Source organism: Lithobates pipiens, unplaced genomic scaffold, assembly GCF_037356315.1.
Source record: "Lithobates pipiens isolate NorthernLeopardFrog02 unplaced genomic scaffold, aLitPip1_a1.2 Scaffold_16, whole genome shotgun sequence".
In the NCBI taxonomy this organism is placed as follows: Eukaryota; Metazoa; Chordata; class Amphibia; order Anura; family Ranidae; genus Lithobates; species Lithobates pipiens.
The window spans coordinates 363,854,252-363,877,702 of NW_027507748.1; the positions used below are offsets into that span (position 1 = coordinate 363,854,252).

The following is a 23,451-nucleotide window of genomic DNA, read 5'->3' on the forward strand; positions in this document are numbered from 1 at the left end:
GTTTCTACTGAGTTTTTATTACTTTCCATGATTTATGATTTTCACTGTAATATAGGCTATATATGCTATGGTCAGTTACGGTCCTTGTTTCAGGTGAGGAATAATAAGGTTTTCATAGATTTTCTGTCTGTGGTGGTGGTGGGTATTCGCCAGTGATAAAATCGATATCTGTTAGAAATATTAGGTTCACATTAATGATTTAGACCAGGGCTGTCTAATAGGCAAACTTGTTCCTCTTTCCCCGCTGCTTTTTTTTAGCAAAATCCTAGCTGTCGTGATAACAAGTAAGATTTATCAGAGCAGCAAATGTACAGAATACTGTCCAGAAGTCTAATTCAAATACACTGTAACAAAATAGCTTTTATTGGTTACCAGTTTAGGTTGGGTTCACACTGGTATGACAAACGCTCCGCAATTGGGAGCTCATGTCGCATTACGTGTGAAAATCAATGGCTCCCTATGAGAACTGTCTTAACTGGTTCAACACAAGTCGGTCTGACTTTAAAAAAGGTTCCTGCACTACTTTGGTCCAACTTTGATCCTACTTCAGCCCATTGAATATCATTGAAGTCAGATCATCATCTTAACGTGATCCGACTTTGGAATGCGACTTTTGCTCTGAGGATCTTGAAGGGGAACTCCACGCCAAATAAAAAAAAAAAAATGACAGGTCCTTTGGTCTGGTATGGATTTTTAAGGGGAACCCCTACGCCCAAAAAAAATGCATGGGTCCCCCCCCCCCCCCCCTCAAAATCCATACCAGCCCCTTATCCGAGCACGCAGCATGGCAGGTCAGGAAAGATGCCCCGTGTGTGTGGCTATCTCAAACCTGCAATTTCTCAAAAACTAAGTGAAGCTAAAGCTGTATTAAAGCCTCTCAAAAGCTGTAGGTGCTTCAAGCGAGCTTTGGCATAGATTTCAATGGTGGCTTTGAAGACGGTTTGAAGCACCGCTAAAGCAATGTGGGGTATAATTTTTTAAGCAAAGCCGATGGGGCTTCAAAGCAAAAGTAAGGTGTAAACAGGATTGTAAGCTAACTATTTTATTTATTAACAGGAGCTTTGACTGCTATTCAGAGAGCATGTTTGAAGCAAGTGTAAACGAGCCCTAAGTAAAATTATACATATCACAACTACTTAGCGTATCCATATGAATTAGGGCTCATTTTAACTTGCTTCAGCATCAACACATTAACCGCTAGTTTACACTTGCTTCAAAACCAGGCTTCGGACAGGCTTTGTTAAAGCTCTTTGAACGCTAGTCAAATCTCCTGTCACTCAATAAAATGGTTACCTTACAGTCCTGTTTACACCTGCTTTTGCTTTGCTTTGCTTCGGCTACGCTTCAAAAACTGTACCCCATGTAGCTTCAGTGGTGCTTCAAAGTGTCTTCAAGGCCTCCATAGAAGTCAATGGCAAAGCTTGCTCGAAGCTCCACCAAAGTATCACAGAAACTCCCAAGGAAAAGCAGGTGCAAACAGGACTGTAAGCTAGCCATTTTATTTAGTGACAGGAGCTTTGATTGCCGTTCAGAGAGCTTTAACAAAGCCTGTCTGAAGCCTTGTTTTGAAGCAAGTGTAAACTAGCCCTTATACTGTGTTTTTTCAGGACAAATTGGGCTTTCATTTGGTGGTAAATGGTAATGGATATCTCCTATTATTTTTGTTTATTATCAAAGGACACCTGGCACAAAATAGTAAAACAAACATTTTTTAACCCTACCTAAAATGCACTGACACTGACCTTTTGAATCTGACAATGACATTTGACCCCCACACTGACCCTTGCCCCGATCAACCCCTGATCTAGCTATTTTTTGCATATTATTACTGTTTTGACTATTTGGTTATTATTTTTTTACAATGTATCTTTTGCTCTATTCATAAGGAATAAAAAAAACATAGAGACGGACTGAATAGTGTCCTGATCTAGTGATAGCCAATGATCAGGAACCAGGCTTTCTGGTTCCTGATCATTAGTATGAGAGCCCAGTCTCTATGCTGGAAGCACGCTGTGTGCAGCATGCTCTCAGCATAAACACAGGTATGCATGTGCGACCCCACGGATAAAGATTCACTTCTGTGACACTGCATATGCGTGTGTTCTGTACAGATACATGATTCTGCACTGCCGAGTCCGGCGAATGCTATGTTCCCGGGACCTGTCGTTCATTCGAGCCACAGGCAGAACTACGATCTCATCGCCCTTCTGTGACAAGGGAAGGCAGTGATCTTGTGTTTGTGCTAAGCAGAAATACAGATCTCTCTCTTCCCACAGTACAAGCACCCCCCTCACAATTAGAAAGCACTCTCGAGTAACCCATTTAACCCTTTTGATTGGCCCTGATGTTAACCCCTTCCCAGCCAGTGTCATTAGTACAGTGACAGTGCATTTTTTATTTTTTAGCACTGATCACTGTATTTGTGTCACTGGTTCCAAAAAGAATGTCAGTGACTAGTCACAATATCGCAGTCCCGCTATAAGTTGCTGATCAACGGCATTACTAGTAAAAAAATGTAAATTCCATAAATATATCCCACAGTTTGTAGACGCTATAACTTTTGCGCAAACCAAACCAATTTTTTTTACCAAAAAATATGTAGCAGAATACATGTTGACCTAAATTGATGAAGAAATTTGATTATTTATTATATATATATATAATATATATATATAATTTATATATATATTTTTTTTAATTGTCTCTTTTTTTTAAAATTGTCTATAGTGCAAAAAATAAAAACCGCAGAGGTAACCAAATACCAAAGGGAAAATTTTAATTGTGTACTGCATCACATGACTGTGCAATTGTCAGTTAAAGTAATGCAGTGCCATATCGCAAAAAAAATGGGCTGGTCTTGAACCTCTGTTCAGTCCTGTTCGGCTTTACTTAATTTATCAATCCCCTACTCTCATTAGCTTTTAATTTTCTGCTAATTAATATTTAAACTTTTTAAAATTTTCAGTCATTTTGTTAATTTTTTTTTTTTTTATATGTCACAAAAGAATGCATACATTATGGCTTAATGTACACAGGACATTTTTTACAACCTCTCCTGAACGATTTAACTTGACAGATAGTAACCCACGTTTTAAAACATCCATTTACATGGCGTGTTTAGAAGCGTTTGGAAAAAAAATATATAATTTTTATTTTTTTCAAAATAGCCAAAAATGTAAAACGCCTGTAAATGAAATGCAGTGTTTAGTGCTTGAAATGCCAGCATGTGAACTCCTTTTTTTGCTTTCCAAAAAAGGCCTCTGAACTCAACTGCCTAAAAACGACATTAACCACTTTCAGACCGGACCAATTTGCCGGTCAAAGACCAGACCACTTTTTGCGATTCGGCACTGCGTCGCTTTAACTGACAATTGCGCAGTCGTGCGACGTGGTTCCCAAACAAAATTGACGTCCTTTTTTTGGTATTTGATCACCCCTGCGGTTTTTATTTTTTGCGCTATAAACAAAAATAGAGCGACGATTTTGAAAAAAACACATTATTTTTTACTTTTTGTTATAATAAATATCCCCCAAAAATATATAAAAAAACATTTTTTTCCCTCAGTTTAGGCCGATACGTATTCTTCTACATATTTTTGGTAAAAAAAATCGCAATAAGCGATTATTGATTGGTTTGCGCAAAAGTTATAGCGTTTACAAAATAGGGATAGTTTTATAGCATTTTTATTAATAATTTTTTATTATTTTTTTTTTTTTTACTAGTAATGGCGGCAATCAGCGATTTTTATTGTGACGGCGACATTGTGGGGGACCCATCGGACATTTTTGACACATTTTTGGGACCATTGTCATTTATACAATAATCACTGCTATATAAATGCAGTGATTCCTGTGTAAATGACACTGGCAGTGAAGGGGTTAACCAGTGGGTGGCAGTGTAGGGGTTAAGTGTTCCTAAGGGTGTGTTACTAACTGTGGGGGGGTTGGGCTTTCATTTAGTGAACACTGATCTCTGCTTCAATCACATGGAGCAGAAATCAGCATCACTAGTTGCTAGGCAGAATGGAGAAATGTTGTTTACAACGGCATTTCTTCATTCGGCCGCTCCGTGAGACGATCGCGGGGATGCCCGCGGCGATCGAGTCCGCGGGTCCTGCGACCGGACTCACGGAGGTCCCGACCAGTGTGGGAGCGCGCCGCCGCCGGCGCGCTCCCGATGGCAGGGCGGCAAATTTAAAGGGACGTACATGTACGCCCATTTGCCTGCCCGTGCCATTCTGTCGACGTACATCGTCGTGCGCTGGTCGGCAAGTGGTTAAACGAAGATAACATTGGATCAGTTCAGGGGCAGCTGAATAAAGCAGCCAACTGCCTCTGAATGTCCGTTTACCTGCAGCAGTGTACATGAGGCCTAAAAGAAAAAGCCTTTCTTTTGTTTGTAAATTTCCCTTGCTTTATACCAGAATTATATTTCAAAAATTTCAACTTTTTTATCTACCGTGATGCAAGCTGTTTTGAAACTAACACTAATTAGGCCTCATGCACACTGGATGTTTTTACAGTTGCTGCAGCCAGTAAAACCCCCAGCATGTTATCCTATGTGTCCATGCACACACAGGCTTTTTTGGCAGGGGCCTTTTCAGGCTGGGGAAAAAAAAAACAGAACTAATGGGTTTGAAACGGAGTCTTTCAGCATTTATGAGCATGCTTGAAACACAAGAATTGTGGGAAAGTGGGACTTAAATATAGCAGGGAGGTTTTTTCTTGCAAACGTAGCAAAACTAACGTAGCAAAACTCGTGTTTTTAATTCGGCAATGCTGCTGACATTTTTTATTTTACTCCTGTTACTATTTGTCTATAGATTTCATAGAAAATAAAATATTTTGTACAGGACACGGTCACCAAAAAGAGAACATTGTTTGTCGTCCCCACAAAAAATAAACCAAAATATATTGTTTTGTAAATTTAGGTAAAGCCCTTCACTTGACTTTTGGATACAGATGTTGGCCTTTTTAGGCCTTATGAACACTGGTCATTTTTGCAGCGTCTCTGAAGGGCAGCAGACATTTATTTTTCCCGGTCTCTAGACTGCCCTGCATGTTAGCCTATGTGCCCATGAACACACAGGCTTTTAGCAGCATTTATTGCCAGGGGTTTTTAGAAAAAAACAAAAAAAAACCCATGGCCAGGGCATCCAGGAGCAGCAGCGTTTTAGCAGAAAAAACATTTGACACTTGTAAACGCATGTTACAGGCAGAGTTCCACCCAAAAGTGAAACTTCCGCTTTAAGAACACCTGACCCCCTGACAGGCCACATTTGGCATGTCATTTTTTTAGGGGACACGTCACAGACCCCAGAAGATTGCCTGGCCATTAAGAACTCGCAGTTACATACAGTGTCAGTTTCAGTACATAACCTTGTCCATAAGAATACAAATACACAAGGGAGGGAATACACACCATTTTCCAAAAAAAAACAGTATACATGTCATAGACAGCCAAGTTTTCAACCTCAATACATAATGCAGACCACCCATGTACCACGCAACCTGGTAAGTACCTTTCCTGGTTTTCACCCCCCTCTTTTCAAGACGTAAAGAACTTTTTCAACACATGGGAGCAGGATAGAGTAAAGCAAACATAAAAACTAAAACCCACATAAAAAACGCAAAACACCTTTTAAAGTGTGTACAGCACCTCCTTTAATCAGCCATCCTCGGGATTATAGTCCCTCCCACACCCTTCCCATAGCTGTTCAAATATCTACCTCCCCTTTCAGTGTGTCAATAGATTCAATCCAACAGAACCAAACCTTCATACATTTTTTGGGTGATCACCGGGCCTCGTATGTCATTTTGCATAGGCATATACCTAATCTAAGTGCGCTCCGGTCCAGTGATGTAATGGCCGCCTGTACTGAAGAGGAAAGCGCATCAACAACGGCTGTAGAGCCTAGGCAGTGACATCACCCATAGACCTACTATGGGGCATTGTCCACTGTCCCTCCTCTCCCTTGAAGTCACTGCTGGAACCTGATCATGTGACTGGCCCAAGCGCCCTTAGATTAGGTAAGTATAAGCATCTTTCCTTTACAGGATAATTAGTATAAGGCTTGGAGTGGGAGTAAGTTTAAGCTTAGATTAGCTTTTGACTGAACTGCTTTTAGTTAAATACCACTGGTTAAACCATCACATCCTTCCATCCAAAGCTAATATCGGTTTTGAATGTATTTATTAAAAAAATAAATAAAAAATCAGATTGAATAAGGGCCTGTGCTAATGGGCTTTTGTGTGTCTCGAGCAGTTTTGCATTCCCATACAATTCTATGGAAATGCAGAACTCGCTTGAAGGCAGTTGCACCTGTAAATGGATTCTTAAAGAGGAAGTAAACCCTGATGGGTTTACTTCCTCTTTCATTCCCTGCAAAGGTAAAGCATAATGGACTACTGTGCATCGCATAGTAGTCCATTATGTGTCACTTATCTGACACAGGAGCCAGCGAAGTCAACGATGTCCCCTGTAGTTCCGAGCGTCCATCTTCTTGGTGGGTCTCACTGCTCCGGCGCTGTGATTCGCCGGAGCAGCGATGACGTCACTCTCGCGCATGCGTGCGGGAGCCGACACTTGTGGTATACCGCCGCGATCTGCGGCTTACCCAGTGCGTCTGTGCGCCGCTGTCTACGGCGCATGCGCCACAGACAGCGGTGGCTGTCCTCAGGTAAATATCTCCTAAACCGTGTAGGTTTAGGAGATATTTCTTAGACCTACAGGTAAGCCTTAATCTAGGTTAGCTGCTTTCTTCCCGCCCACCGTCAAATGGCGGCGGGGCAGTGCAGTTCTCGTTCTAGGACGCCATCATACGATGGCATCCCAGAACAGGCATTCTTACACGCCTGCGGGGGTGCGCAGCGATCGTGCTGTGTTGCTAGGACGCGGTGCGACCCCGATCTGTGTAAAGAGACTTGGTTACAAAATGTACTGACAAAAAATAAAAAAACAGCAGTGATTAAATACCACCAAAAGAAAGCTCTATTTGTGTGAAGAAAATGATAAAAAATGTGTTTGGGTACAGTGTAGCATGACAGCACAATTGTCATTCAAAGTGCGACAGAGCTGAAAGCTGAAGAAAAATGGCTTGGGCAGGAAGGGAGTGTAAGTTCCTGGTAGGCACGTGTTTAAAGATCTCATACGAGTCTCAAACTTACAGCATCAGCACAAGCCACAGGCTTGACACAGGCCCATAATCTGTATAAAGTGTTTTTTTTTGTTTTTAGCAGCGCTTTACCACTGTTATAGCGGCGCTTTTAACCCCTGCTAGGGGCTGAGGAAAGGGTTAATGGCGCCCATGTTGTGGCACTGCCAAAGCGATTTGCAGGTGCTTCGGCAGCGTTGCCTATTCATTTCAATGGGCAGGGGCAGTGGAGGAGCGGCATATACACCGCTCCCGCACCACCCCAAAGATGCTGCTTGCAGGACTTTTTCTCCTGTCCTGAAAGTGCACCGCCCCAGAGCACTTGGGCTTTTACACTGGGGTGTCTTGAGAGGCTCTTTTGTAGCAGGGGTTGACAAATTTGCTTGGAATCTAGGAGCCAGCTAAAAAAGTTTGGAGCCAGGTCCGTGACGGCGATCTGGACCTGTCCCTGGCCTGACATGGAGACGAGTGAGGGGAAGATAGCCCCCAGCCCCCCACCCCACCTGTCTCCAAGTCATTGCCCATAGCTGTTAGAGAGACATTTTTTTTTTTTTTTTTTTCAAATGACACATTTTTTTAAAATTGCATTTTAGTGTAAATATGAGATGTGAGGTCTCTCTGACCCCAGATCTCATATATAAGAGGACCTGTCATGCTTTTTTCTATTACAAGGGATTTTTACATTCCTTGTAATAGGAATAAAAGTGACACACATTTTTTTTTTTTTTTTTTTTTTTTTAAAGAACAGTGAAAAAAATAAAAATAAAAGTTAAAATAAGAAAAAAAAAATTATTTTAAACGCGCCCTGTCCCGCCAAGCTTGCGTGCAGAAGCGAACGCATATATGAAAGCGGTGTTCAAACCACACATGTGAGGTATCGCTGCGATCGGTAGAGTGAGAGCAATAATTCTCGCCCCAGACCTCCTCTGTAACTTAAAAAGAATTGGGCTAATTTTTTACACGTCGCCTATGGAGATTTTAAAGGGTAAAAGTTTGTCGCCATTCCATGAGCGGGCGCAATTTTGAAGCATGGCATGTTGGGTATCGATTTACTCAACGTAACATTATCTTTCACAATATAAAAAAAAATTGGGCTAACTTTACTGTTGTCTTATTTTTTTTTTTTTTTAATTAAATACATTTTCCCCAAAAAAGTGCGCTTGTAAGTCCGCTGTGCAAATACGGTGTGACAGACAGTATTGCAACAACCACCATTTTATTCTCTAGGGTGTTAGAATAAAATATATATATATATATATATATATATATATATATATATATATATATATATATATATATATATATATATATATATATATATATATATATATATAATGTTTAGGGGTTCTGAGTAAAGGGAAGGAGATAGGCAGGGGAAGCTCCATTAGCATTGCTGTTTGTAATTCCAACGGCCACCACAAGGGGGCGCCAGATTCCAGAAGGAACCATAGGATCGTAGAAGGCCTCAAAGCCGGGGGCTCAATTACCGGCCGCCGGGGGCGCGGTCCACACGATCACGCCGGGGGGGTCCGCGGAGTGAGGATACCCCCAGCTGTGCTGCCCCAGGTGCCAGGTCGCTAATTCTAGTCGCAAATGCGGCCCTGTTATATATAGCTTGAGAGGCTCTTATATCTTATAAGTGTATAAGATATGTTTGGCCATCAATGGCCTAGATCAGGCTTTCTCAGCCTAGTTACCCCAGTGGAACCAGTAAAACAATTTCCAGGTCTCGGGGTAGCCCAGATAAAACCAAATCATTGGGGGTCAGTAGAAAAACAAAATTACTTTTACAGTGGTGGTCAATTGGAATAATGCTCCCAATGGAGTGGTGGTCTGTTGTCTACCCCTACAAATAGCTAAAATGGCCTATGGTGCCATTGCTTCAGCTCTGCCAAATGCTGTTGGCTCCAGAACTATTCAGGCACCATCAAATGGGAGGTCAATCGGCCACAACTCAAGGAACCCCTAGCAGCCTCTGGGGGAACCCTAGTGTTCATAGAAACCTGGTGCTGAACCTTCAGTTGCAGCAACCAGTATAAAACTATTTTGAAGTTTTGCAAGAAAACTTTATAATACATTGTTAACCATTTGGAAAATGTGACAGAAAGCAGACATCTCACGTTTTTTCTTTCAGGTGATGTTTTAGTCGTTCCAATCAAGCTTCACAAGTGCCCATTCTGTCCATACACGGCAAAGCAAAAGGGAATTCTGAAACGTCACATTCGATCACATACAGGAGAGCGCCCTTATCCATGTGAAATCTGTGGTAAGAGGTTCACACGCCAGGAGCATCTGCGGAGCCATTCACTCACTGTGAGTACTGTGTGTGTGCGTGCGCATATGTAAAATATTTATATATATATAAGTATATGCTACTTTACCCAGTTGCCTTCCTTTGGCGTGTTACACACACCCATAAAATCTCCTCTGTACACAAGGCATTTCCTGTACATCCAGGACTGCCTGCAGTTTCTCCTTTTCACTGCTTGCTCCTATGCACAGCCCAGTAAGACCCGGTGTCTGTACAAAGAGGCGCTCTCAATCTTACAATTGGCAGCCAGTCTGAAGCCTTCCTCCTTGAATGATCACTATGACAGACAATCACAGTGATCATTCAGTGTAATGTTTTGTAAACAATAACAAAAGTAACAGTAGCTGTCTTATTTCCTCAGTACCCTATCAGACAGAAATCTGAGTGAGAGAGCTGCAGTTAATACAGAAGAATGTTTATTGCGTGTACAGGGAACTAGTTAACGCTTTTTTTAACCTTTTATTTTTCTATTTAACCCATTCATTTCAGTAGATCACCCTGTATAAGCACTATTTAAACCGTTTTGTTACCCAATCTTTTTATATTCCTGATATGTGCCTGCCTTACCATGTACTTGTATAAGAAAGTATCCTGTTCTCTTTGTATTGCTTCCTTTATGTGAAATCCCTGGTGTTCCTGCCAGACCCTCTACTTTTCTATTAAAAACCGACCACACTAGGCAGAAGAACACAGCGTGGTCAGTTCTCTAGCTATGCTGGGAACTCGGTGTGCTCTCCTCCAATGATCAGACTTGTCCTGACACGCCGCCACTGCTCAGCCCTTCACTGGGAAGCTCAGTGTACTGCTGCTTCTCCTTCCCCCAGCTCTTATGCAGCTGAGAACAGAGGGAATGTGAACACTTATAAAAAAAAAAGGGAAAAAGGTATTTATAATGTTCTTTTTATATCCATACAAAAAGGGTTTGCCTTTCGTTTTTATTCTGAATGAGTTGTTTTACGAGGTGTTTGTTTACAATCACAGTTTTATCTCCTGTTCCATGTTTCCATTTCAAAATATTTGTTGGAAAAAAATATATAATAAATTATTATAAAGCACATATATACACATTACCTTTTAAGGGTTTCCTGTTAAAAAATATGTGGTTTATGGTATATCTGTTTTATTTTAAATCAGAACTTTAAATTACTGATGCATTATGATAAAAAATGGAATACATGCAAAATGTTAAAAAACTTTAACATGCTTTGTACCAAAAATGCAATTTTGGTTTTCCAGTAAATAGAACAATAAAATGTAAAAGCTTTCCCCACAATAATACTTGTGTTCAAAATATTGCTGCATGTATCATAACTTATTATAAAGTTAGACCCCTTTCACACCGGGACGCTTTACAGGCATTTTTGCGCTAAACATAGTGCATGTAAACTGCCTCTTCTGCAGCCCCAGTTTGAAAGCCCGAGTGCTTTCACACTGAGTGTGCAGTGCACTTGCAGGCAACATCTTTGGAGTGGTGGGGAAGCAGTGTTTAAACCGCTCCTCCACCGCCCCCCACCTATTGAAATAAATAGGCGCCGCTTTCAAAGTGCCCTAAAAGCAGTTTGAAAGAAGTGGTAATCGGATGTGTTTGAGCCCCCTTTTTTTTTTTTGCCCCACTAGCAGCGCTTTGGCTAAATCGCTGCTATATCTACCGGTGCTTTACCGCTAGTGCCCGCACCACCCCAGTGTAAAAGGGGGTCTTAGACTCATGAATAGCGGAAATGTGAAAATATGGTCTGGTCCATAGAGGGTAAAAAGGTGTGAGAGCTGAAGTGGTTAATCATTATAATGCAAACATTATAATGTTTACAATGAATAGGTAACAAACATTGTATCTGTTCATCTTTCCTTTCTACAGGTTCACCGATCCAACCGACCCATTATTTGTAAAGGTTGCCGCCGTACTTTCACCAGCAGTCTGTCCCCAGGTCTAAGGCGGTTTGGCTTGTGTGATAGCTGTACCTGTGTCACTACAACAAATGAAGATTCCCACCAAGCAAGTCATGCAGAAGCTGCATCTGAAAGTATGGACAAGGATGAAGGAGATGGAGATGGAGATTGGCCTATTTACATTGAGTCTGGTGATGAGAATGAAGTGGCTGAGGAAGACATTGAGGATAAAGAACAAATACATAGGGAGGTACTGATGTGACCCACTTGAAAATCCATGCAGTTACCTCTCTATGCAGGCCATCTAGGTAGCATTGTACTAATTGGCTTAGGCCGTCCGATTTCTGCCACTACTGAGACCATCTCAGTGGTCAGCAGGTTCATTGCCTCTTTGGCTATGCACTGTGCTGCTGGTCCATTAGCAGCAAAACACTTTCTATTTTACACATTTCTTGACATTTATTTTAGTGCTGTGCACTATATTTCGGCATTAACTGTGACTTCACCGGACTTTTTATTGTTGACATTTGTGTCATGGAAAGATCAGCTGTTTATTACATTGCAAGAATGCTTACCAGACTAGCCAGCGTACAAAAGATTTATCAGCCTCTGTTCTTTTAATGCCTTTTTTTATTTTTTTTTATACTACAGTCCTATAATTTTAAGGCAGTCAAAATGCCTTACTCTCTTTGCAACTGGGAGGAATAACACATGGTGTTTTGGACGTTTTAGGCATTAGACATGTGTGTGTATGTATATTTGCACAACTAGAAATGTCCAAAAATATATGAAATTACTTTGTGGTTAATCGTTCCTAGAATTAGCATTTAACACGTTTTCAGAAAAGATGAATGTGTTTGCACAAAGGGATTTTTACAAAAATAAGGTGCCAATTTCTTTAGATGTTTAGAAAATGGATTTTATACACAGAAATGCTATGTGCCCTGTCTTTGACACAGAACCTGAAGACTTTCCTAAAAGGCTCATGTAGAAGGCTGTTCTTTTCAAAGCTGCCTTTTGCTATTCAAATGCATCTGTTTGAATGGCAAAAGCAGCATTTGACCTGCTCTGCGTGCAGTTCAAATGATACTCGATAGAACATGCCACATGTAAACAGAACAAGTAAAGGCCAGATGCAGCCTCTGAACTGCCATGTGTACTGCTGAGTTCAATTCAATGGGATTACAAGTGCAGCAGTAAGTGATTTTCTTTCTATTTTGTGGGCTGTTTGACCCATTGGGGGTTATTTACTAAAGGCAAATCCACTTTGCACTGCAAGTGCACTTGGAAGTGCAGTCACTCTAAATCTAAGGGGTAGATCTGAAATGAGGGGAAGTTCTGCTGATTTTATCATCCAATCATGTGCAAGCTAAAATGCTGTTTTTTTTATTTTCCTTGCATATCCCCCTTGGATTTACAATTACTTTACTTCCAAGTGCACTTGCAGTGCAAAGTGGATTTGCCTTTAGTAAATAAACCCCATTGTCTGTTCTATGTCCCTAGGATTACTGAGCAGGCTCATTGGAAAAAAAGAAACAGATACATGTATTTTTTACGTGCTTGTTTTATGTTTTCAGTGTCCTTATTTTGTTTTTTATTTCCTCTAGTATCCTAATATCACGCCTATTTGGGAATCCTTATTTAAATATTACATAGGACAAGTTGCACCAAAGGCCTTGTTTTGCAGCTATTGTGTACAAAAGAGTTGATAGGACATACTTCAGTCTGGTGGGAAGTTTGTAGTTATCATGTGACATGCAGGTTCCTCTTCTTTTTCTTTTTACATCTTCTTCAGGAACCAACTAGTCCTCAGTGATGCAAAGAGTGCTTTTTTTTTTTTTTTTTTTTTATTTAATTTATAAACCTCCCGGGTTGGTTTAGAATGGCACTGTGCCTTGTAATAGCTGTGATGGCCAAGGAAGTAAAGAGAGGAAGGTGAATTCTATGAATTCTCTCTCATTCAGATGGATAGCAGATTCAAGGGTGTGTAGTGGGGTTAATAAATGTTATTGTAGGATTGTTTTTGTAACTCTGTAATATCTTCTGTACATATCATCTGCATCCATTCTCTGTAGTGCCTGCATATTAACCCCCTTCACCTCCTTTCCTGCACAGTAATACCCTCATCTCTGTCCTCCCCCACTGTATGTGACCTGTAGATTAACCCCCTTTTCACCTCCTCCTCTGTGTATGACTTGTACAATAATCATGTACTAATGATAACCACTGTATCTAATGCACCATTACCAAGCTCCACATTTTAACCACTTTGATTTCAGCATGTTTCTTCCTTTCTGAAAAATTGTGGCAAAAGATGAGATTACCTTGGGGTGTCTGCTTTCTAAAAAGGAGTCATTTGCTGGGTGTTCGTATTATCCTGGCCTTTTTATGTGATAATGTTTATAATTGAAAGTAAAGGAAATTTTAGGTTGGTCTTCTTTTTAATATAGTCAAAAAGCAGTAATTATTAAATACCACCAAAAGATGAGATACAATTAATTTGGGTTGAGTGTTGCTTGAATGAGTAATTGCCGGCCAAACTATCAAAGCACTGAAAGATGACCTGATAGTAAGGGGTTAGTCAAGTGGTTAAAAAAACTAAAAACAAACGTTCCTGGAAATTGTAGTCTATCCTGAAGATAGGCTATAGGCTATAAGGATATAAGAGAAAACCACTTGAAGACTAACTCCACTTTTGTTGAGAAAAAAAACATTCCCCTCTAGGTGATCTATGTACATCGCAAGGATTTTAACAAACTTTATAGCTGATTCCTGCCTTTTGTTATTCTGAAGAAATAGCTGTTCGTGTCTGCTTTCCATGTTGAAAGTGAATCTAGTGGGAGTGATTTTATATCTATTAGCTGCTGCATTTTCAGGGTTCTAATGAGGAAAGTGGCAAGATCTACATCATTTAGACATTTCTCCTTGGGAGAGTATCACAAAAAAAAATGACTTTTTTTATTTTTATTTTTTTAGCTAGGGATGCCCAAAATCTGACTTATATCTTAGTGCAGACTTCTGGGAAAATCAGTAAGCCAATCACAGAAGCAGGAAATGACATATCTGGGGGTGTTCTGTACACCATCTGTGTGAATACCTCCAGGTAGCCATTTTGCATTTTACACACAATTACAGTGCTGCAAATTGAAACGGAAAGGTAATTTTTAATAACATTCAATTACAATATGACTTGTATAGCAATTGTATATGCTATAATTTTTATTTTTTTTTATTTGCATTTTTCTTCTCACAAAAGTGTCGTTATCCTTTTTAAATACAGGAAAAAAAAATCTACATACAGCAAGGGTCTGGATTTTTTTTTTTTTTTTTAAAGGTAACATAAACCATGCCATTGTGTCTAACAGTTTTGGTGCATAAAGGCTGTGGTAAGCTCATTAATGTTTTTTTTTTTTTTTTTTCCATATCACAGCTGTTTAGCAGTTCCTATAGTAGCAGCTGTGAAACTATGAAATATGAATTTGCTTTCTTTTTTTCCCTTAATTCTTCCTCCTTTTTCCTATTGGCTGGAACTATTACATTTTTGTATTGGCTGAATTTACCCAATAGAAAACAAATAATTGTAACTATATGCCAAAGGAGGTTTGATGTCATTGTATGCAGAAAAACTGTATAAGGGCTCCTAAGACCTTCAGCTCTCTAGCTCCCTCGTTATCTTGACCCATGCTCCTCTCCAGAACTTCTCCAGAGTCTCTGCCATACCCTAGGGACTTTCTACCCCAATCTATCAAGCTAGCCTCATACTCTAGCTGCTTTTAGATGATCCCTGAAAACTCATATCTTTAGAGAAGTTTATCCCACTGTTATCTAAAAATTTTACTTTTTTTTCCCTTTTCTACATAAACACATCCCATAAACGTATTACCTTTTGGTATCGCTCGACCTTCCTTTTTTAAATTGTAAGCTCTCATGAGGCCCTCCTGACCCTCATGTATTGAATTGTTTTGTAACTTGACTGTCTTCCTTTTGTATTGTAAAGCGTTGAGAAAACTGTTGGTGCTTTATAATTCCTGTGTAATAATAGAGCTGTGACAGGAGAGTGGGAGCAATAAAAAGCATAGAACAGACTCTAAATAAAGGCATTGTTAAACGGGATAGCAGGAGGAATGGCATGGGTCACTTTAATTCTAGAAAGTTAGCACTACATAGGAGTAAATGGACTGCTATATAGGTCTCTTCTGCAAAAACACTGTTTTGACTTAAAGTGGTTGTAAACCCTTACATATACCCAGTAAAATGACTTGCCTCAGGTGATGCATAGAGATTAAAAAAATGATCCTACGTAAGTTGTACCTGTTTATCTACAGTCATCTTTCCCTACAGCCATTCAAAGTGCAGAATTTAAACAGGATCTCTCCGCTCTAAAAAGCAGGGTATGGGGAGCTGAAGTGAGGGGGGCTCTGAGAGCTGATTGGAAGGACCAGGCCAACCCCCCCCCCCCCCCCCTGCTCACAACGCACAGGAACAGAGCTGAGGCTGTCAATCAGGGTAATGAGGCAGTGGTCAGAAATTACATTTAGCTTTTATTTGAGACAAGAACACGCTTTCACACTATGGATTGATATGCTTTGTTCGTATGTAATATCTGAGGTTTACAACCACTTTAACACACATTGTGACATGTCTAGCATGTGGAAATTCCCTTGATTTAAATTGATTTATTTAAGTTTATTTTTATTTTTTTCCCTTTTATCTTTAGCTTGTTTATCTAGAAGAATACAAACATATATAGATTTTAGTTTATGTGGGGCACGGGACTGATTATAAATAGACTTTGTCAGAGATATAATTATTTTTATAATACTAGTCTTGGTATTGCTCTGTGGAGCATTTCAGACTGACTTAACCAGTACATTATTGTATTACTATTTTACAGCTGATCATAATTTTAAGCAGGTTTGTTTTTGCTGTGACATCGCAATGAAATCTTTCATTTCTGTTTCTTGTTACAGTTTTCAAAGTCTGCAGCTTTGTACTTAAGCTCCACTGTGTATGTATGTTATGTATTTGATATCATTGTGCAGAGTTAAGGTGGGCAACTATTACATGTAAATAAGGTGTTTTAGTACTGGAGTGTTTTTATTAGGACTCCATTGCATGTTAAGCTAGTAAATGTAATCTGAGAACAGATTTCAACTTCCTTGAGGGACAGGACCAAATTCGGTGTCTTCTTAATGTGGGAATCCCACCTAAAACCATGTATACAATTAAGGTGGGTTGCTACTGAGAGCAATGTGTTTTTCTTTCCAGGAATAAAACCCCCGGTTTTCTCAAAAACGTCAAAACTTCAAAAGGACTCACTGTGTTTCTTTAAAAAAAATGTAATTATCTAGGGTTATATTACTGTATGCAAATATAGTCCATGTTTGATATTTATTATTCTACATACACAGGTAAATAAAAGGTTTCTCATCTTACCTTTATTCTTCTATGCTACAATAAAATTATCTGGAAAGTGTTCTAAGAAACAGAATGCCATTTTATGTCCAAAGACCGTATGGTTATACTTTCAAGCCTTTGAATAAAGCCTTTTAAGCCATTTCTTTGAAACAGGGCTGTGTTAATGTCCAAAGAGCTTTATTTTGTGAATGCATAATGACATTTTTTAAAGTACATCTGTCATAAATCCAAGAAATTCTGTTCAGTATTTGTTTAACAATTGTGTAAGTAGAAGTTTTCTTTACTGAAAAATCACATTTTAAATTCATTAAGCAAACAATGAATAAGTAGGATGGGATTTTAAAGGTGCTATTTGAGGCCACAAACAAGGGTAATATAAAAACAATATATTTTGTACAGATTAAAAACTTTAAACCTGAAAACAAATTACATACGTATGACAAGTAATTTGATCACATTATGTTTGATTCCAAACACACTAATATCTTCTACATGTTTCATCAAAGTGGCTTCTTCAGGAAGTATTTAAGTGCTGATAACATGACTAAATGAAGAAATTATCACAATTGGTACAAATACATAAATCATTCTGACATGTTCATTTCACATACCACATGTTTCCCCCAGATGGAATCAAGGGCCAGAGATGGAGTTGGGACAATCCCAGAGAGTCAGAGGGCTCAGTCATTTACCCAAAAGCCCAAGGACAGGGCCCCAATCCACCACACATACCCACGCTTTGGGTCAATCAAGGGGCACAATCGACACAGGACAAAATTGAGTCTAGGACATAAGTAATATTGAAGTTAGATATAGCATAACAAGTCACTTGCTGTGAGGCGGATGGGGAATAAAAGCTGGACACCTGACGGGCATTTAGCTGGAGCCTGGGGAATGTGGAGATAGTGGCATTTTTCATCCCAATAGAGGAGATCTATATATGGCAATATATTTAAAACTTATAGGGATGGAGGCGTTGTGTATAGGTTTTAAGTATTCACTATGATAGCAATTTTTTAATTGCTCGGCATGCCATAAAAATATAAATGAAGCTTGATCACTACTTACTAGGTGGATGCTTTACAAAATATAACTTTTTTGCTTACTATTCATTAATTAAATGCTATACACATACAACCTTTGCAATAGATCCCCCATTCCTTTTTTGTTTTGTATTCTTTACAAGATTTATAGATCCAATTTGGATTCCAAGATCATTGAATTATTTCAATTTGATTTTAGTAAGTATATTTATAGTTGTCCTGTAATCTATTTGAGAGAGCCTTGGCCTATATGATATATCGAAATTCAATGTTATTTATGTAGTAATGGTAGGTTATCCTCGCGCTATAGTGGTAAAGTTAGAGCAGGTTGGTGTGGTTGCAGCAAAAAACACCGACAGAGGTGCAAACCCTCCCCTCAAAGTGACAGTAAATAGTAAATAGATGGTGTTGCGCTCCACATAAAATAAATTAAGTCTAATAACACAATTAATAAATAATCTCATAAAATCTTGAAAACGCACTCATGTGATTAAAATTAAAATCACTAAATAATCGCATAAAATCTTGAAAATGTGCTCATGCGATTAAAAATTCCATTAATTCTAAAATAAATACCAAGTGAATAATACAGTGCTTGAAGCTATTTCCTACTAATATTCATAAAATGAAGAAGCTAAAATAATCTATATACTCGTGATAAAGTGACAAGAAAAAAAATCGCAAGTCTTAAAATTATCAACAGAATCGTGACATCAAACAAATCTGTGTCAGTCCATGAAAGTGCATACAAGTGCCAGCATATGTGCAAAAAAGAGTATATATAAAAATATACAATAAAAATATAAAAAACGGTGTATGAAAAAATTATTATCACAAAATGCAAAAGATAGTAGTCCAGCAAACGTGATAAAAAATGTCTCTAAATAAGTGTACAAAGGCTAAATCATAAAGTTCATGCAGAAGATGAAATAAATCCACGCTGTGCTATGTGAAGAAATGAATCCTATGAACAACCCCGGGATGATTCCACCAGTGATTTTTCAGCTCCTTAAACGTGGGTGCTCACACACTGAGTGCAGTGGGTACCTTACCTCACTGCTGTCAGTAAGACAGCAAAAATACTCCAGTGCAGCAGTTGTGTCCTCAAATGGGGTGTATATCCTCAGTAGGTATAGGGGAACTTCAACACTTTGCGGTGTATATCCTAAATGTAGTATGGGCGCCCCCAAAACCTTTTCCTCCAGATATTCCGCAAGGGATCGCAAATCAGACCCAAGAAAGAAAGAGGGGTGCTCCAATAGTGAAGTACGTTCACACAAATGCTTTATTATAAAAAGGAACTAAGTCCTGGGTACTCACACTTATACAGTAACAATCAAGCGGTTTTTTCACTAACAAACAACGAACGGCTTCCTCGTTCGTACCCCGGACGTCACTTCCGGTATCCTCCTAGGCCAATCCAAATTGGCCTAGGAGGATACCGGAAGTGACGTCCGGGGTACGAACGAGGAAGCCGTTCGTTGTTTGTTAGTGAAAAAACCGCTTGATTGTTACTGTATAAGTGTGAGTACCCAGGACTTAGTTCCTTTTTATAATAAAGCATTTGTGTGAACGTACTTCACTATTGGAGCACCCCTCTTTCTTTCTTGGGTCTGATTTGCGATCCCTTGCGGAATATCTGGAGGAAAAGGTTTTGGGGGCGCCCATACTACATTTAGGATATACACCGCAAAGTGTTGAAGTTCCCCTATACCTACTGAGGATATACACCCCATTTGAGGACACAACTGCTGCACTGGAGTATTTTTGCTGTCTTACTGACAGCAGTGAGGTAAGGTACCCACTGCACTCAGTGTGTGAGCACCCACGTTTAAGGAGCTGAAAAATCACTGGTGGAATCATCCCGGGGTTGTTCATAGGATTCATTTCTTCACATAGCACAGCGTGGATTTATTTCATCTTCTGCATGAACTTTATGATTTAGCCTTTGTACACTTATTTAGAGACATTTTTTATCACGTTTGCTGGACTACTATCTTTTGCATTTTGTGATAATAATTTTTTCATACACCGTTTTTTATATTTTTATTGTATATTTTTATATATACTCTTTTTTGCACATATGCTGGCACTTGTATGCACTTTCATGGACTGACACAGATTTGTTTGATGTCACGATTCTGTTGATAATTTTAAGACTTGCGATTTTTTTTCTTGTCACTTTATCACGAGTATATAGATTATTTTAGCTTCTTCATTTTATGAATATTAGTAGGAAATAGCTTCAAGCACTGTATTATTCACTTGGTATTTATTTTAGAATTAATGGAATTTTTAATCGCATGAGCACATTTTCAAGATTTTATGCGATTATTTAGTGATTTTAATTTTAATCACATGAGTGCGTTTTCAAGATTTTATGAGATTATTTATTAATTGTGTTATTAGACTTAATTTATTTTATGTGGAGCGCAACACCATCTATTTACTATTTAATGTTATTTATGACCTAGATTAAATTTTGTCCTGTCGTTTGTGCCCCTTCTACGTTTGACCCAAAGCGTGGGTATGTGTGAGGGATTTGGGGCCGTGTCCTGTGGCTTTTGTTTGACTTGTGCCCCCTGACTCTTTGGGATTGTCCCCCCCCCCCTCATCTCTGGCCCTTGATTCCATATAGGGGCAACCTTTAGAAGTTTTGGTACATCATGTGAACTTGATATGTCTCACAGACTGATTCATGTATGTATTTGTACTAATTGTGATAATTTCTCCATTTAATTATTGTTATCCCCAATTAAATACTTCCTGAAGAAGTAAAAGATGTAGAAGATATTAGTGCATTTGGAATTGAACATAATATAGCAAGCTGCGGTCAAATTTCTTGTCATATGTATGTAATTTGATTACATGTTTATGGTTTTTACCTTCACCTTTTGTACAAATAAAACATTATTGTTTTTATATTACCCTTGTTTGTGGACTTAAATGGCACCTTTAAAATCCCATCCTACTTATTCATTCCTTCCCTAATGTCATTTCGGGATGAGGTGCAATAATATATATATATATATATATATATATATATATATATATATATATATATCTTTAACCATACAGTCCCCCCCTTTTTTTTTTACATTTTAAAATCAGTAGATGTTGATATTTAGCCAGCTAAAGTTATTTGCAAATCTTGACTTCTATTAAAGTGAGGCCTTGTTGTACCCCTTTTGCCTTTGAACCTTCCTGCAGGTCCTTGAGTTTGCCTATTAAAGTACAACTAAAAGCTTCTGTATTAGTCTAAACATGTTTCCATTTACTGTGTAATGCGCAAACCTCATAAAGTAAAAAAAAACTTCCTTTTTACCTTTACTAATTTCAGCCAAATTTGCCTTTATTTGCAACTCTCATGCACCCCCTCTCAGATACTGCAGGCCATAGGGTTTTAGCAACAGAAGATGTGCTGTCAATACAGAAAGCAGGGGGGCAGGACTGGGTGTGCCCAGGTGCTGATTTACAAGCTACCTTGGCAGTGACAATGCTGACAGCCATGCCTCTGGGGAAAAAAATTTCATTCAACTATATTGCATGCAGGCACAGCGTACCAGTGTGGCAACTCTGAACTGAATGAAGAAGCAGTGCAGCATTGTTGCCTCACCATCACAGGAAGCTGCATTAAGTGGACTTCATTGACATGTCATTTGTGAGACTTTGTAGGGGTACTAAGAAAAAACTGAACATTTGAACAGCCCCCTCTTGGCTGTATGATAGACTTTAGGTGGGGGACAGTAAAATCCAAATGGTGATAATGCTCATTCACTGCATTGTGTCTGTGGAGGAGCAGCTGTCTCCCAGGCTGTTCTTCTAATTTGGACTACAATTACTTGGGCCCCATGCACACTGGGTGCTTAGCCATGGTGCTATGATATTTACCCAGGAGTCCAGTGCACCAAGGCTAAATGCCCAGTGTGCGTGAGGCCTCTGACACCTCTTCTCATTTAATTACATAGAGGTTTATTTTTTGGCGTTCACATAAGATAGCTGAGAAAGCTAATAACATTGCTTGAGATTTCAGTTTCATCCACAGAAAGTTACGAGGATATAAGATTTCTGGCTGATCAACGGGTATTTTCTGTACTTGCAGAAAATGTATTTATCCTGAAAAATAATGAAGCCCCTACATCAAAGGACCTGTAAGCTGCGATTTGACATTTTTTTCCTTGAGTTTACTTATCATTTAAACAGTAAGGTTTAGCTAATATTTGGTTGCATTCAAACTTGTTCAACTTTAACCTCTTGCCGTCTACGCTATATCCGAATAACGGCCACAGCGCAGACATGACAGCCTCCCCTTTGCACGATCCCTGCGTGAGCCCTGTGAGTCACTGAGACTCGGGTGATCACAGATCCGAGTAAGGGGCTGGTCCTGGCCCCTTACCACGTGATCAGCTGTCAGCCAATGACAGCTGTTCACATGATGTAAATAAAAGCTTAGTAATCTTTTTTTTTTTCCTCTTCACACTGACAGCGTGAGGAGAAAAAAAAGCCGATCGCCGGCTTATCTGCAAGGGACATCTGTCCCGAAGAGGAAGAGGCAATTATGACTCATCTGTGCCCACCAGTACCACCTATCAATGCCCCCCCCCAGTGGTGCCAATCAGTGTAACTGATCAGTGCCACCTCATAAGTGTACATCAATGAAGGAGAAAAATTGCCTGTTTGAAAAAATTTATAACAACTATAATTTTTTTTTTTTTTTTTTAAATCTGACTTTTTAATTTTTTTTTAATAAAAAATAAAAACCGCAGAGGTGATCAAATATGACCCAAAGAAAGCTCTATTGGTGGGAAAACAATGATAAAAAATGTATTTGGGTACGGTGTAGCATGAACGCGCAATTGTCATTCGAAGTGCATCAGCGCTGAAAGCTGAAAATTAGTCTGGACAGGAGGGGGGGGGGGGTTTAAATGCTCAGTAAGCAAGTGGTTAAAGAACAAGTGAAGTTGAATCTGACTATTGCTAGCTATACAGTGAGGAAACAAAGTATTTGGCCACTGCCAAAGAAATGATCAGTCTATTATTTTAATGGCAGGTTTATTTTAACAGTGAGACAGAATAACAACAAAAATATCACAAAAAACGTATTTAATAAAAAGTAAAAAATTGATTTGCATTTTCATGAGTGAAATAAGTATTTCATCCCATAATCAAGCAGCAAGATTTCTAGCTCCCAGGTGTCTTCTATACAGGTAACAAGCTGAGATTAGGAGCACTTTCTTAAAGGGAGTGCTCTTAGTATCAGCGTGTTCCCTGTATAAAAGACACCTGTCCCCAGAAGTAATCAATCAGATTCCAATCTCTCCATCATGGCCAAGACCAAACAGCTGCCCAAGGATGTCAGGGACGAGATTATAAAGCTACAAGAGGCTGGAATGGGCTACAAGACCATTGCCAAGCAGCTTGGTGAGAGGGCGACAACAGTTGGTGTGATTATTTGCAAATGGAAGAAACACAAAATAACTGTCAATCTCCCTCAGTCTGGGGCTCCATACAAGATCTCCCTGCGGGGAGTTTCAATGATCTTAGGAACCGTGAAGAATCATCCCAGAACTACACAGGAGAATCTTGTCAATGATCTCAAGGCAGCTGGGGCCATAGTCACCAAGAAAAAAATTGGTAA

The 23,451-nt window shown here is 39.2% G+C and overlaps 1 protein-coding gene across 1 annotated transcript in view; it reads left to right on the forward strand.

Annotated features, from left to right (window-relative positions):
- ZBTB8B (zinc finger and BTB domain containing 8B) overlaps window positions 1-16,920 on the forward strand; it is a 28,232-nt gene extending 11,312 nt beyond the window's left edge. The window contains exons 5-6 of the mRNA XM_077482008.1: window positions 9,289-9,467; window positions 11,321-16,920. Of these exons, the coding sequence (XP_077338134.1) occupies window positions 9,289-9,467; window positions 11,321-11,614 (473 nt within the window). The 3' untranslated portion in view covers window positions 11,615-16,920. The remainder of the gene's footprint in view (window positions 1-9,288; window positions 9,468-11,320) is intronic.
- Window positions 16,921-23,451: the final 6,531 nt, after the last annotated feature.